This window comes from Seriola lalandi, unplaced genomic scaffold (genome assembly GCF_002814215.2).
Source record: "Seriola lalandi dorsalis isolate HSWRI2012SDOR001 ecotype SW California unplaced genomic scaffold, Sedor1 jcf7180002054583, whole genome shotgun sequence".
Lineage (NCBI taxonomy): Eukaryota > Metazoa > Chordata > Actinopteri > Carangiformes > Carangidae > Seriola > Seriola lalandi.
The window spans coordinates 1,048,382-1,063,098 of record NW_019525136.1 but is presented as its reverse complement, the minus strand read 5'-3'; the positions used below and the strand labels follow the sequence as shown (position 1 = coordinate 1,063,098).

General features: G+C 39.8%; 2 protein-coding genes across 3 annotated transcripts in view; one reads left to right on the top strand and one right to left on the bottom strand.

Annotated features, from left to right (window-relative positions):
• The window catches only part of LOC111664122 (melanocortin receptor 5-like), a 22,941-nt gene extending 14,092 nt beyond the window's left edge, over positions 1-8,849 (top strand). The window contains exons 4-6 of one of the 2 annotated variants that reach the window (XM_023418596.2): positions 1,961-2,149; positions 3,921-4,480; positions 4,569-8,849. In XM_023418596.2, the coding sequence (XP_023274364.1) occupies positions 1,961-2,149; positions 3,921-4,480; positions 4,569-4,645 (826 nt within the window). In that variant the 3' untranslated portion in view covers positions 4,646-8,849. The other variant, XM_087177210.1, reaches the window with a different exon arrangement.
• On the bottom strand, positions 8,843-11,497 carry mc2r (melanocortin 2 receptor). Its single transcript, XM_023418607.2, has 2 exons — positions 11,133-11,497; positions 8,843-9,949 (listed from the first exon to the last, which is right to left on the bottom strand). Exons 1-2 carry the CDS (start codon positions 11,483-11,485, stop codon positions 9,391-9,393), a joined length of 912 nt encoding a protein of 303 aa, XP_023274375.1. The 5' UTR covers positions 11,486-11,497; the 3' UTR covers positions 8,843-9,390.
• Between the last annotated feature and the right edge of the window lie 3,220 nt (positions 11,498-14,717).

The following is a 14,717-nucleotide window of genomic DNA, read 5'->3' as shown; positions in this document are numbered from 1 at the left end:
AAGATATTGTGTGTACCGTGTGTACTGCGTGTACTGTTCTCTGTGTGGCCAAACATTTGCTGGGAAAACTACGGCAAGTTTGGTGCCTCGATGGAAAACTTTAAACATGAAACACATGAAATATGCAAGGACAGATGTACTGATGGAACGGCAGTGCCACATACTTCAAACTTTATTTTAAATGTATTATTTGGTGCATTATTTCACTTGCCTCTCACAACAAATAGATGAGACATGCGATTCATTTTCACTAATTAATCACAAAGCATGTCATTAATTAGATCTTGTTTTGTTTTTACTCATCTGTCAGCAACGATATTCAGGCAGTGACATTCAAACCATGATTGATTGGCATTAATGAACCAAAAATGTGAAACAAACAGCCTGGACTGTCGACGCGAGGTAGATATCAAACTCTGACTTTTCCGTCTGCTGTCTCAGCAGACATCCACATCCATCAGACCAGGTTTTTCAAGTCTTCAACCATCCAGCGTCTGAGTCCACTGCAGCCTCAGCTTTCTGTCCTTGGCTGACAGGAAGTGGAACCTGACGTTGTAAAGACTGGTTATCTGAGTCACTGTAGCCTTTTTCTGTCAGCTCAAAACCAGTCTGCTGTCTCTCATCAACAACACATTTATATCAACACAACTGCTCACTGTTATGTTTTAAGTTTTTTGCAGAATGTGAATGTGCTGTTCCTCTGTTGGTGTTCAGACTTCTAAATTCTGACATTTACAGCAGGTACTCGAATGTTTAGGATGAGCGTCTTGACTGCGTGTGGGGGTCAGGACATCTCTCTTCTGCCTGCCGGTTGCCAATATGTCAGATATATGGGACTGCAGGGCCTGTGTTGTGCAAGTTCACACTTCACAAGAGCTAGCTCAAAGTTGAGTTCACAAAGGTTATAATGAACTAGTTCACATTCATAGTTCACAATTTTGAAATTTGAACCAAGTTTGTAACAATTCACCTTATTTTCAAAAGCCTAAGGAGAAAAGTTTGCAAACTAAATTGAAAGTGACGGGAGGATCTAACACCTGCCATGCAGGAACATTTCACTGACTGCCTAAAGTGGGTGAAGGTCATCAAAGAAATTAGAAAATATTTCCCAGTATGACAGCAGAAATCATTTAGTAATGAAGGAGGCAGTTTGCATTACCTTGCATATACCACCATGTATTAGTGAAATGAAATGAAATACCAATCACAAAGGACACAAGGCGGACTTACTTTCAGCTACAACAAGTCTCAAACACTCACAACTTTTCCAAACAATACCCACACACACACACACACACACACACACACACACACACACACACAAATTAAATTTTGCGATTATGCTTAGTCCCCAGTCAAAACATTATTTTTCAGAAGAACTTCCTCATACGCTTACATCCCCAGCCCCCAGTCATTGGACCACTTCACAAACCGGACCACCTCACAACAACACAAACAATAACAAAGCACACTTCCTTCTTCTTCTTCTTCTTCTTCTTCTTCTTCTTCTGGTGTTCTCTTGGCAGCTTTTTGGTTCTCTACTGCCACCTTCACGTTCAATTTCATAAGTTGTAAACAGATACGTTCAGTTCATCATTCACCAGCGCGTTCATGCACAACACTGGGAAGGACAGCAGGCTTCTACATTCAGTTAGTGAGCACCCCAGACAGCAGCACCACTGAATCAACACTGACTCTATGTTGATGCATCAGCAAAACTATCATTGAATGATTTTTCATCAGGTTTCCACCCTGAAATAATGCAATTTCAATCATGAAAAATAGATCAGGTTGAACATAAAATATGTTTTTGGTTTGTTGAAGAGCAAAATGTTTGGAACAACCCTTCCCAATGATGATTCTGATGTAACACTGAATCAGTGTCAGCTTGCTATCTGGGAACATCTGAACATCTATCTCTGTGATCAAAACGCTGACATGACTTGTCTGGTGGTTGCAGTCTGGCAGTGGCAGACATGCTGGTGAGTGTGTCCAACGCCTGGGAGACCATCATCATTTACCTTCTTAACAACAGACAGCTGGTGGTGGAGGAGCACTTCATCCGGCAGATGGACAACGTGTTTGACTCCATGATCTGCATCTCTGTCGTTGCGTCGATGTGCAGCCTACTGGCCATTGCTGTGGACAGGTAATGATGGAGGGAGGTGTGTAAGGATATATACAAGCGCTTCTATCTTCATCTTGAAATAAACTCCAAGTTGCTGCAGTACACACACACACACACACACACACACACACGTTGTTGTACTTCATTCTTCTTATTTCTGCAGGAGAAGCCTCAAAGCTTTTAAGTGAAATTGAATTTTTGATAAGATGCACTCGCACGAGTCACTGTGCCTAATTGCACTGCTCTGTTTTGTCGTGAAAGTTCGCCCATTTAGATTGGCTAATGTTAATGTTATATGAAAACAATGACAACAACAAAAACATAGGTTTGTGTAAAAAATAAAGCTTGAGCAATGTAATTAGCTAACTTAAGTATAATAACTTCAGGTCCCACAGTTCCCAATAATTTCCTAGAAAAGAACTGACATGTAATAATATCTTTTTGGGAGGGTCCTGGAGACGAAGGTGTAACTTTGTGCTAATTACCAGGATGATGGAGGCAGGTTCTCTTTCAGTTGATTCCAATACATGAATACTGGGGCATAATGTTCTTTAATCCCATCCGCCTTTGTCGTCAGTGCTTGGACTTTCAGCTGAATGTGCAAAAATGTACAACTTGTCTTTTTGTGTGATTTCAGATCTTTGGCAGTCATACAATTCAACAAGTACAAACAAATAGATGGATCTTTATCTGGGTTTAAATGGATCTCTGTAAATCATTAAGATTGAATTGTAATCAAGAACGTTTATACCACACTATAACTACCATATAATGTCTTGTTTCTTTCTAAAAGGGTACCCTGATGATGTCATCATAGTCATCTTTAGCTTCACCTTGAGACTTCAAAATTTTAACAGGAACCAGCCAGAAACTGGTGTGAGTGTTTACCAGGCAGTGAAGGTCTAATGAAAATTACTATGAAGTTGCATTATGGGAAATGTAGTATCCAGTCGTTTTTTTTTAGCCATACTAGGGACTAAGATTCTGGATGTCTTGGCCACTGCTGCTACAACAGTCACAGTTAAGTATTGTGTTTCTGCTGTGATGTCGCACAAGGTGGGGACTCCCTCTAACTGCAGTACTGCTCTGATCGCTGACCCCCAGACTGAACTTTCCTCTGTTACAACCTTTGAAGGAACTTCTTTAAATTTGGCCTAAATATTCATTTACACTCAAGGATGAACCGATTAGATTTTGGAGGTCAGGGGTCAAAGGTAAAAGTCACAGTGAGCACCTCTTTGGCTTACTTGAACAATGAACTGATTAGACTTTGGTGGTCAAAGGTCAAAGGTTAAAGGTCAAGGTCACTATGACCTCACAGGTCACAAGAAGTTTTTGGCCATAACTCACAGATTCATACACTAATTATGACACAATATAACACAAATGTCTATAAGGATAGAATGAAGTGATGACATTTCATATCCAGATGGTCAAAGGTCAACTTCCCTGTGAAACTTGGCTGGTTGGCAGAGGCATACAACCGTAAGACGGTAATTTTAGTTTCTGTTTAATTTTGTCTCTCAAGTCTCCCAATTTGGTAGAACTGCAATACAAAATTACCCGAGCACCTCTTTAAAATGTACATGAGTTGATACTAACTATATGCAGTACCTCAGAACATTGTTTCTGTGAAATTGTACAGAATCGTCCGTAGGTATGAATGTGAGCATGAATGGTTGTTTGTCTCTACATTTCAGCCCCGTGATGCCCGACATCAGCTGCGATTGGCCAAAGGTTTGTAGAAAATCATAGGTTACTTAAGAACATGATTATATGTTAATATCTACAGGTATGTCACTATCTTCTATGCGCTGAGATACCACAACATCATGACAGTGAGGAGAGCTGGCTGCATCATCGGGGGAATCTGGACCTTCTGCACGGGCTGCGGTATCGTCTTCATCGTGTACTCAGACACCACCCCCGTCATCATCTGCCTGGTCTCTATGTTCTTCGCCATGCTGCTCATCATGGCCTCCCTCTACAGCCACATGTTCATGCTGGCCCGCTCACACGTCAAGCGCATCGCGGCCCTGCCCGGCTACAACTCCATTCATCAGCGGGCCAGCATGAAGGGCGCCATCACACTGACCATCCTGTTGGGGATCTTCATCGTCTGCTGGGCTCCCTTCTTCCTGCACCTGATCCTAATGATCTCCTGTCCGCGCAACCTCTACTGCGTGTGCTTCATGTCCCACTTCAACATGTACCTCATCCTCATCATGTGCAACTCTGTGATTGACCCGCTCATCTACGCCTTCAGGAGTCAGGAGATGAGGAAGACTTTTAAGGAGATCATCTGCTGCTGCAGCCTGAGAAACGCCTGCACCAGCATCTGCGACCTGACAGGTAAGTACTAAGAGACACAGACTGAGAGGAACCAGTGAACAGTTATCACTTTTTTTGACGGGGTTTTTTTTTTTTTTTTCACATACAGACAGGAGACAAAGGAAATGCCTGAAAAATGAGTGGAGAAGCAGGATGACAGTGGGGTCACGAGTTGTCACTGGTTGATGAGTATGAAAATGTAAATATATTATAAAAATGTAATATGGTTTCACAAAGATATTTCAGACTGGAGTGTAGTGTTGGTCCAGTCTTAATGTTGCTCATGGATCAATGTTAGTTAAACTGTTTCACGAAAACAAAGACTGACTCATTTTAAGCCAAACACATTAGACACCTTGCCCCCGGACTAACTCAGGCCTAAGACCAATGTTCCCATGGTAACAATCAAAGACACCTGCACTGACCAGTAGCACCCAGCAACAAGAAACAATAAAACATGGCTCATAATGTGTGGTTGTCTAACATTGAATTGAATTGAATTCTTCCTAATGACAAACATTTTCTGCTGAGGGTAAACGGAGCTCAGCTGCTGGGTGCGGTTCCTCAGTCGGCCCTTTTTTTTCAAATTTAAAAAAGTCTTAATTTACCCAGAATTCATTGTAACACAGCCCGGCTTAAGATAGCTGAACTAAACTGCTTTGCGCAACAGGTGAATTTAGACTCTGTCTATCTGAAGTCTGACTATTTGTCATATCTAAGACACAGTCAAGGTCTGTCTTTGTGAAACCGGCCCCTGATCTCAACCCAGTTGAACACCTATGGGAGATTTTGAGCCAGCGTGTTAGACAGCGTTCTCCACCACCATCATCAAAACACCAAATGAGGGAATATCTTTAGGAAGAACCGGAGACGTGTAGAATCAACACCAAGGAGCACTGAAGCTGGTCTGGTGGCCCCACATCTTACTAAGATGCTTTATGTTGGTTTTTCCTTTATTTTTTCACCCATCTGTATATGTACTGTGCACACAGTCACAGTACATATAAAGGTTTTTTCTTTTTCACTATTGTCAATAGAAAACCTTGACGCTGTTGTGTAGGAGCACTTATATACTTTCTTTTAACTATGCATTGGTGTGCGCATGATGGCTACTCAGTGTTGGTTGTGCACGACTGGTGTAGGCAGTGAAGTCAACAACACCTGGGTAAAGTTTTGAAGAGAACCTAATAGATCTTGTGTGCCTTTACCCATGTTTATATGATACCTGTTGCTTTGGCTGCTTTTACAAAGTCTGTAGTTGCATATGTGAAAAAAGTATAAAGCCTAAAAGTTAACAGCCTAAAGTCTGATAAATGTCTGATTCATGTCCTCAGGTGAAGTCCCTTGAGTCAGCGTCAGTCAGGGTCTGAGGACTACAAGTTTAAAAATGAAAGAAATCTGGGGGTGTGGCATTAGAAAGACATGAACTTCATCTCTGCTTGATGCTACATTAGCTGCTACTATCATAACATATTAGGTGAGAGAGGGGACTAGAACAACCAAACATTTACATATTAAACTTACTTACATCTAATAACCCATACCATTAAAAGATGATTACACATGACATTCAAATCATTCAGAATATGAATTTGAATGGAAGAATTCAGATGTTGCACCTGACCCCAACTGTTGCAGCATATTAAAAAAAACATTAAATTTCACTGATTAACTTTTGCTTTTTTTCTCAATAGCATATTATTCTGAAAATATGTATTGTTTACAATAAAAATATGAAATTATTTATTTATATGATAATATTATATCATCATTTATATATATATTTAATAATATTTATCAAAGAACAGTTATTGAGTTTTGTTTTTAGCCATAGAACTACAACTTGAGTCAAAATATTCACAATTTATTTATGTTATTGCTTTTGATAAACAGAACAAGCAAATATATTATAAAGCCATGAGAGGCTAACGAAATAATTCCCAAAATTGTTTGTATTCTGTTATACGTTAAAATTAACAATTATTGTTATTTAATTATATTTTTATTGTAATTATTGGGACAAATTCAGCTGCATATTTTGCCTATTTAGAACTAAAATGTTGACAAATACTTTGATGGTACTGTTTTGATTTGGATGCTTAGTATGGGGACAGTCGCCACCCGGTCAGCCATGACAGAACAACACGTGCTAACTAAACACACTGACCTTTACACATGCTAACCATGTCACTTAGAAGTCAACAAAACTATGAGTTAAACTAAGTATGTTGCGATTAATTCAAACAAAAGGTCAGGACAGTGCTTCTAAAATACAGTTTGGTTTAAAAAAAAAAATCTGGTTGGATGACGTATTGCAACTGCCCCCCCCCCCATCATCACTGATTGTATTTTCAGCAGCCCGGTGGTGTTGTGGGTAATGTAGGCACCAGGTTTTGACAATGAAGAAGAATGTGTTCAATAAAAAAGACAGTACTTCTGTTTCTGCTGCATTGATTTTTTAGTAATTGTCCATCATGAGTCTAAAAATGTCAACGCCAGTTCACGGTTTCTGTGGAGCACCAGCATGTGCACTGTCCAGATCCAAGTCCACAGCTGACCACGTTTATTTTGGAGTATGATCAGGTCTTTAGAGGGATACTCTGTGACAGTATGCACTACATTTACATTAAAGTCACATTTAGAAATGTGTTAATTTGCAGAATCTTACGTTTTGGAGGAAGATATTTTGGTGTCAGTCCTGATCTGCTCCCTTTATCTCCAAGAACACACAATGTATTCTGCATGTACGTCAATTAGAACAACATTAGGCTCAGATGGACACCAGCACTGTGAGAAAAAGTTTATTTGAATTAAGCCGAAACGCTGATGATCAAACTGACTGTCCCTTTGGTGGATTGAATGTTTACACCTCCAACAAGCGGAAAAACAAGTCACACATTATTTGTTCATGGCCTTAGACATAAAAGTATGTTACCTTGTTTGTTATTTGTAAGTGGGGAAAGGTTGGCTGCTACTGAACTTTTGGATAGCCTGACGATGTTTGATGCGACGGTGTATTAGGGCCACATTGAGGGAAAAAAAAGAAATCTGAAATTACAAGAAAAAGTCATAATATTCCAATAAAAAAGTTGTAACATTACAAGAATAAAGTCCTAATGTTACAAGAATTAAGAATTTGAGAGAAAAAAAACACATCATTTTTAGGAATATTACATCAACCAATCAACCAGGTGAAAGGTCAGTCAGTGGCAGGCTGAGCTGCTTCTGGCAGCTGCTGGTTGTCTGTCTAACAATAGAAGAGACTCCGTTTCTTCGATGATGATGATGATGATGATGATGATGATGATGATGATGAGCCAAAAGATGAAGTATCTACTATTTGTGAAACCTCTGCTAAAGTAGACCTCCACATTCCTCATCTTAAAGCAAGTTAACGCTGCTGCTCTTCTGATATTTCCTCTAAAACAACATGTGACCTTAAATTACCACTTTATTCTCATAATATTATGACTTTATGATTTTATTCTCAAAATTAAAATTAAATTATTTTCTCAATGTGGCCTTCAGACTCCGTCGTAGTTTAATACCATGTATTAAAGTCAGTAAACACGCCGTAAGTTTACACTTCAAATGTAAAAACTGAATGTAGAAATAGCTTCACAGTGCTGTCTGTAAGTGTGTGTTGGTGGTGCCTTACCTCCCGACTGAGAAGCTCGACAGAACTTCATCACAAAAATCAACCATCAGCAGGAACTGCTTTACGAACAAAATGTAATCGCTGCATGGCGAATATTAAATATTTGTTTTGCAGTGTTACATATTAATATTTATTACAAATAAAAACAGGCTATTTGTATTATTTGTATCTTCAGACAGATCCATAGCATTTTATGCAGATAGACAAGATGAAAAGATGAAGAAATAGTATTAAAAGGACATTTGTTTCTGTTTTGTATCGTAACTGCCTTACTGTGAGATCAAAAGAAGAGCGTATGAATACGCACACAAATGTATACATTTTATTAAAACCCAATGATATATCCACATATATTTTTCCTGTCCCTGTGGGTTTGAAGAATGACAGCTCCATGTTCATTCACCTGTAATATGACACATGGCTTCCTTGTTACTGTTGATGGGGAAGCACTCAGTTCTTGTTCCCACAGAAACAGCAGCAAAACCACTGAAACGATGATGTGAAGCTGGACAGGCGTGAAGTCCACATGCTGATTACTGATTGCATGCTCAGATAACAGCTGTGGGGACATATTTCATGTTAGTAAATAGTAAAGTGTTGGCATGCAGAAATATTAATGTGAGTTACAGTTAAAATGAAATAAGATCGATGTCAGTGTTGGCCATGTTGCTTAAAAATGAGGTATTTTATTTACTGTACATATGTCTGAATAAAAGCAAAAGGTAAAATGGAGAGCTGTTTTCATACTGTTGTTCCTATCAGGAGCTGAGGTACAAAGAAAATAATAACATGTTCTTTGAGTAAAATGGGTTCTGGAAAACATGCGTCTCATGCAAATGCACTGCACATGAGTTTTTCTAAAGAGGATTTGAAGAGACTGACGGGGATGGATGATTAGACAGCCAGCAAGCCAGGGGGAGGATGGACAGATGGCAGTTATCTAATGACAAAAACATACATACAAACACTCGCTTTTGCAGAGGTGCATTCAGAACAGTCACACATGCTCAGTCAAACACTAAGGAACCAAAGGTACTGGTGGCAGTAGCCTTTATGTCTGTGTCAAATCCCATGCAGGGAAAAGTGAAGGAAGAAACTGAACTGTTCCCTGATGATGCCCTTGAGCAACCACAGCTGCTCACCAGCAGCAGAAGTCTATGTGTTGTTGACCCCCGGGTGTAAATATATGCAATCCAGTGAAGGTGAAGCATTCTGCAGGTAATGAGCCACTGCGTGCTTTCCGTGGATACAATAACACGTAAACAGGCTTCCTCTATGAGCACTGTTTCCAATTTGAACCAAGCAGCATCTTCCTGAAGGTTTGTCTGAGCTCGGGGCTGCGGAAGGCGTAGATGGCCGGGTCGATAAGGGCGTGGCTCATCAGCAGCACCATGTGCAGCTGGAACAGCGATCGATAACACTCGCAGTACGGGTTCGTGGGGCACACCATGATGATGATGAGGTGGAGGAAGAACGGCGCCCAACATACCACAAACGCCCCAAACAGGATGGTGAGAGTAAGGGCCCCTCTCATGCTGCTGCCCCAACGCCGCCGGTGCCGACACTTCCTCCCGCCGCTGGTGGGCAGAGCTGCAATCTTCCTGGCATGGATGCGTGCCAGCATGAACATGTACACATAGAGGAAGCAGATAATCGCCAAGGAGACAACGAAGAAGACGACAAAGCAGATCATGATGAACTTGGAATGAAAGAACCTCACCATGAGTATGGCTGACACCCCACATGTTGTCCAGATGACACCCAAGATGGTCCTGGTGCGCCGCATTGTCATGATGTTGTGATACCGCAGTGCATGGAAGATGGTGATGTAACTGTAAATGAAAACACTTTTCATCTTTTCAAATCATAATTAGTACACTGAGTTTCTTTTGAGTCCATCTGTGCAGCTGGTTGTTATGACCAATAGTTACGTTTTGTTGCTAGGCAACATCTAGTGGTGGTAGTAATTATGACAGGCGCAAAGGGAAAGGTGTGGTGATGTAGTTTAAAGAGAGGAAGTACTTATTTCAACCCAAATCACGATTTTTTCCTCTACCTAACAAAGCCATGACGTGATGATAGTAAACTGTCAGCACAGTCTGTGAGACGCTCCTATGGGTCATATCAAAGGTTTGAAAAAAAATACCTGTGTGGTTGTTCAGGTTGGAGGACTGGTTGACATCACCGCACTTTTCCCTTTGCTCCCCTTTGATTACTACAAGTACTAGATGTCGCCTAGCAACAAAATGTAACATGAGTCATAATAATCTGCTGCACAGACTACAGGTGAACAGTCTCCAGAGTTATAGAGACCTGATGCTTTGAATTTAAATATGAGCAGAGGAACTTGTTATTGATCAGATCAGCAATCAGATCAAATAAATCCATCACTCAACTCTTTGTTTACAGCCTGAAGTATGCCCACATGATTCTGCTTTCCTTTTCCCTTACAATGGAGTTACAATGGATATATGCATACATACATACACACATACACACATACACACATACACACATACACACATACATACTTAAACACATACACACATAAACACATACATACACACATACACACATACACACATACACACATACATACACACATACACACATACACACACACAAACATACATACACACATACATACATACACACATACACACACACACACACACACACACACACACACACATACATAAATACATACATACACACATACACATACACACACACACACACACATACATAACATACATACACACATACATACATACATACATACACACATACACACACACAAACATACATACACACATACATACACACATACACACACACACACACACACACACATAAATAGATACATACACACACACAAACATACATACACACATACACACACACAAACATACATACACACATACATACACACATACACACACACACACACACACACACATACATAAATAGATACATACACACATACATACATACGTACATACATTACATACATACCGGTCCACAGCAATAGCCAGGAAACTGAAAATGGAGCCAATGAAAGACATACACAGCAGGGAGTCCATCACATCGTCCAGCTTGGTCTCAGAGAAACCTCTCTTCTCCAGCTGTCCCACATCAGCAAACACAATCATCAGGTTCTCCCAGGTTTTGGTGAGGCTGGCGATAGTGTTGAAAGCTGCCAGGCTGCAGATGAAGCAGTACATGGGCGAATGAAGGTTCCTGTTCCGTATGACAGCCACTACAACCAGGAAGTTCTCAGCCAGGCTCGCTAATCCAATGGTGAAGAAGAGAGAGACGGGGACTTTCACATCTGGGCAGTCCGACTGGGTCAGTGAGGTAGCGTTCATAGTTCCCAACCACGGCGTTCTGTATAGATTGAAAAGCTGATTAACATGGAAACTACAACTGCCTAGACATCAGTATTGTCATCTGGAGTTTGCCACATGTTAATAACCACTTACCAGCCTCACATGAGGTTTTATAGTTTAATATCATTTAAACGTTTGTTGAGCTCATGCTTAAGGTTGGGTCAAGATTCAGCCTCAGTAATACATTTTGATTATCCATGAGGAAAATGATTCATTGGCAACCTATTTTGTATAATGAAAATTGAATCAGAGGTAACCTTTGAAAATGACAAATGAATTATTCATGTTTGAATGCAGAGTCTGCAACTACCCACACACATCTGCATAATCACAGCTACTGAGCAAAACATGTTATCTGAAGAAAAAACTGGAGAAAATTCATCTACAATCCACCAAGAATTAACCTAACATGGTCAAGCACTGATTGTGGATGTAACATTAATGCTACTTTCAGTTGGTTGTCTTCCATGTTAAGGATTAATATCAGTAATCACATACATCTTCCTCCAGATGTTCACCAAAGAAATATTATCTACGGTGGCCCTGACAGCCCGAAGCACCGCAACATAAGAAAACACATGCAAATGGACAAGACACAAAGAAATTCAGAAAACATCTTCATCAATTTGAAAACACATGCTGACATTTCAGCAAGATGATTTCTTCCGTTTGTGTCGACAAAAGCAACAAAAATCAAATGACTACACTGTTAAACGGTTCGATCTGAGATATTTGAGCTTAAGTTTCAGTTTCAGCTTCCTGCTTTCAGTTTCTGCATTCCAAATAGCAAAAGTGATATGTGGACCAGGTCTCTTCCATACATGAAAATGACAGATACCCTAAATGTATTCAAAATCAAAATCCTATCAAATTTGTAAATTTGTATTTTTTTTTTTAAACAGGTCAAATGCAAATAGAACCTTTTAAACCTGAGAACTCGCTTTCTGCTTGAAATTATAAAACACGAAAAATAAGCATTAATCTTTAAACAGTTTTCTCATCATTTGTTTTAAAACATTAGAGTTGTAACAGAGTGTCTACATGTATCAGAAAGTTAAACTGAATACATTCTATAACATATTTATAACATTTATTTCTCGTTTAGGATGAATTTTTTTTTTTCTTCTTCAAAATAAAGCGTTGCAGGTTATGTATAAAGGTCAGTGCTGAATAGTTTCTCCAGTGCAGAGGCCAGTCAGATACAGGAACCATATGTTTAAGTTTCCTTTAGGTTAGACGGCAAGTAAGTGTAGCAGGTCAGTATAAAGGCAGTATCAGGTTTTGTTTTGTACCAGAAATGTCTTATTTTGGGGGGAAATTCTGGCACAGTGAAGGTAGTGTGACCTTTCACCCAGATCTTATCTGAGTATTCTCTCCTTCAACAAAAAGTTTAGTTCCACCTGAAACACATTTTAAAAAGAATATTTTCTGATCATCATAATTAAAATGAAAGAAATACTCTGTGATCTGGGCGATGAGTCAGAATTCCTGCCAGGCTGCAGACTGACGATAATTATAATAATTGCACTGAGCTTTTATCCAAAATCCTCTCATCCCTCTTTGCTTTGTCAATCACAAAGTAGACTATATGTTTGCAGAATAATAAAATCTTCTATATTAAGTAAAAAGTGAAATAGTAATCCACTGCTTTTACTGTGCTTTGCAGTTATGTAAGATTCATGATTTCTTTGCCTCATTTCTGTGAGTTGTCTGACTCAGTTGGAAGGAGATGGAGCATGAGAATCAAAAAGGCTAAAAGAAATGGTGAAAGTGTGACAGAGCTGCACTGAGTCTTTTGTTTTCATCATAGTGAGCAGCACAAGCTTTCTGGATGCTTCCCTAAAATATTTTGTGAGTAGGGTGTTCCAGCAGAACCCGAGGCTGCAGCTTCAGGACCCTGGTTTATCATGGCACTGCCACCTGAGGGAGCGGACAACAGCATTTCACTAAGAAGATGGACGGCAATCTTAGTGTGAGTAAGACAGCTCTTATAAAAATGTCAAGAGCAGCGAACTAATTACTTTATTACTTTTAGCCATTTACAACATTTATAATAATAAAATCAAATCTTATTATTAATAATACACAACTGTGCATGGTCCTGAAACTACTGCAGGAATTTAGTATTGCCCGATGTTATATTAGCAACATTAAACCACTAAATTATAGCGGCGAGGAAATTACTATTAAATCAGTATTAATGTTGTGTGTAATGAGTATTGAAGGGTCAGGTAAAGTCATGTCTCTCTTTCTTTCTCTCTCTCTCTCAGGAATCATTGAGGTTCTTTTCATACTCCTCCGCCTCCACCTGTCGCTGTTGCACACACTTGCGAGGGTCATTTATTATTGTATAAAATTCATATACACTATATAATCTGGAATGTGTCCCCAGAGTCGTCCTTGTGTCCCGCCTCTCTCCAGCCTTTCAAATGTCTGGTCGAGAGCTAGTTACTGCAAAGGTCATAGCATGTGCTTCAGTCTTCAGTTTATCTGATTATTAATTTAATTAATTATGCTGATTACACAAACTGCCCAACATGCACCCCTTAGCACAATGGCAGTTTTTTGCAATCTACTGTCCCAGAAATACAGTCCTGAAACTGCGGCTGTGAAATCAGCCTCCAGCACTCCTATCCTCTAGTTGGCGCTAGTGTGAAAAAGTCCTAGTAATGCAGCCTCCACCACTGCAGGAACATACTGCTGTATTTTGTGGCTAAATTGAAAAAACAACACATTCATAAAGTAGTTTGGCAAGAAACTGACATTTTAAAAATCTTGCGTCAGGATAAGGTTCAGCTAAGGAAAAAATACATCAGTCTATCCCTCAATGCTGTCGAAGTCAAAGTCAAACTATTTATATTAATATCATTTATAATGATGAATTAAAACAGAAACAGGCTCAGTCATGTCCTCTCACTGTAGGAGTGCAGGTGAAAAATTCTTGCTCTCCCGGAGAGCTGATGTGAGTCAAGCTGGGAAACAGGACAGTGATGAAGCGGCGTTACAGTCTGACATGTGCCGACATACCACTGCTTTGTGAGCTCACCTGGAGAGCAGCAGATGCAGGTCGTACACTGAGTCTACAGCTATGCAAGTGGCTCTGTAAGGCTGCACTTAGGTAGCAGTGCATTGAGCTAAATGTGAACTAATGTAACATGACAATGTTAATGCAGGGGATGTTTGTTTTAGTTTAGCATGACACATACGTAGG

Bases quoted from the DNA above. Each gene is read 5' to 3' on its own strand.
- mc2r (XM_023418607.2), bottom strand. From the start codon at position 11,485: ATGAACGCTACCTCACTGACCCAGTCGGACTGCCCAGATGTGAAAGTC. The intron at 9,950-11,132 runs GTATGTATGTAA...TTTCATTTACAG, and splicing joins CTGGCTATTGCTGTGGACCG to TTACATCACCATCTTCCATG.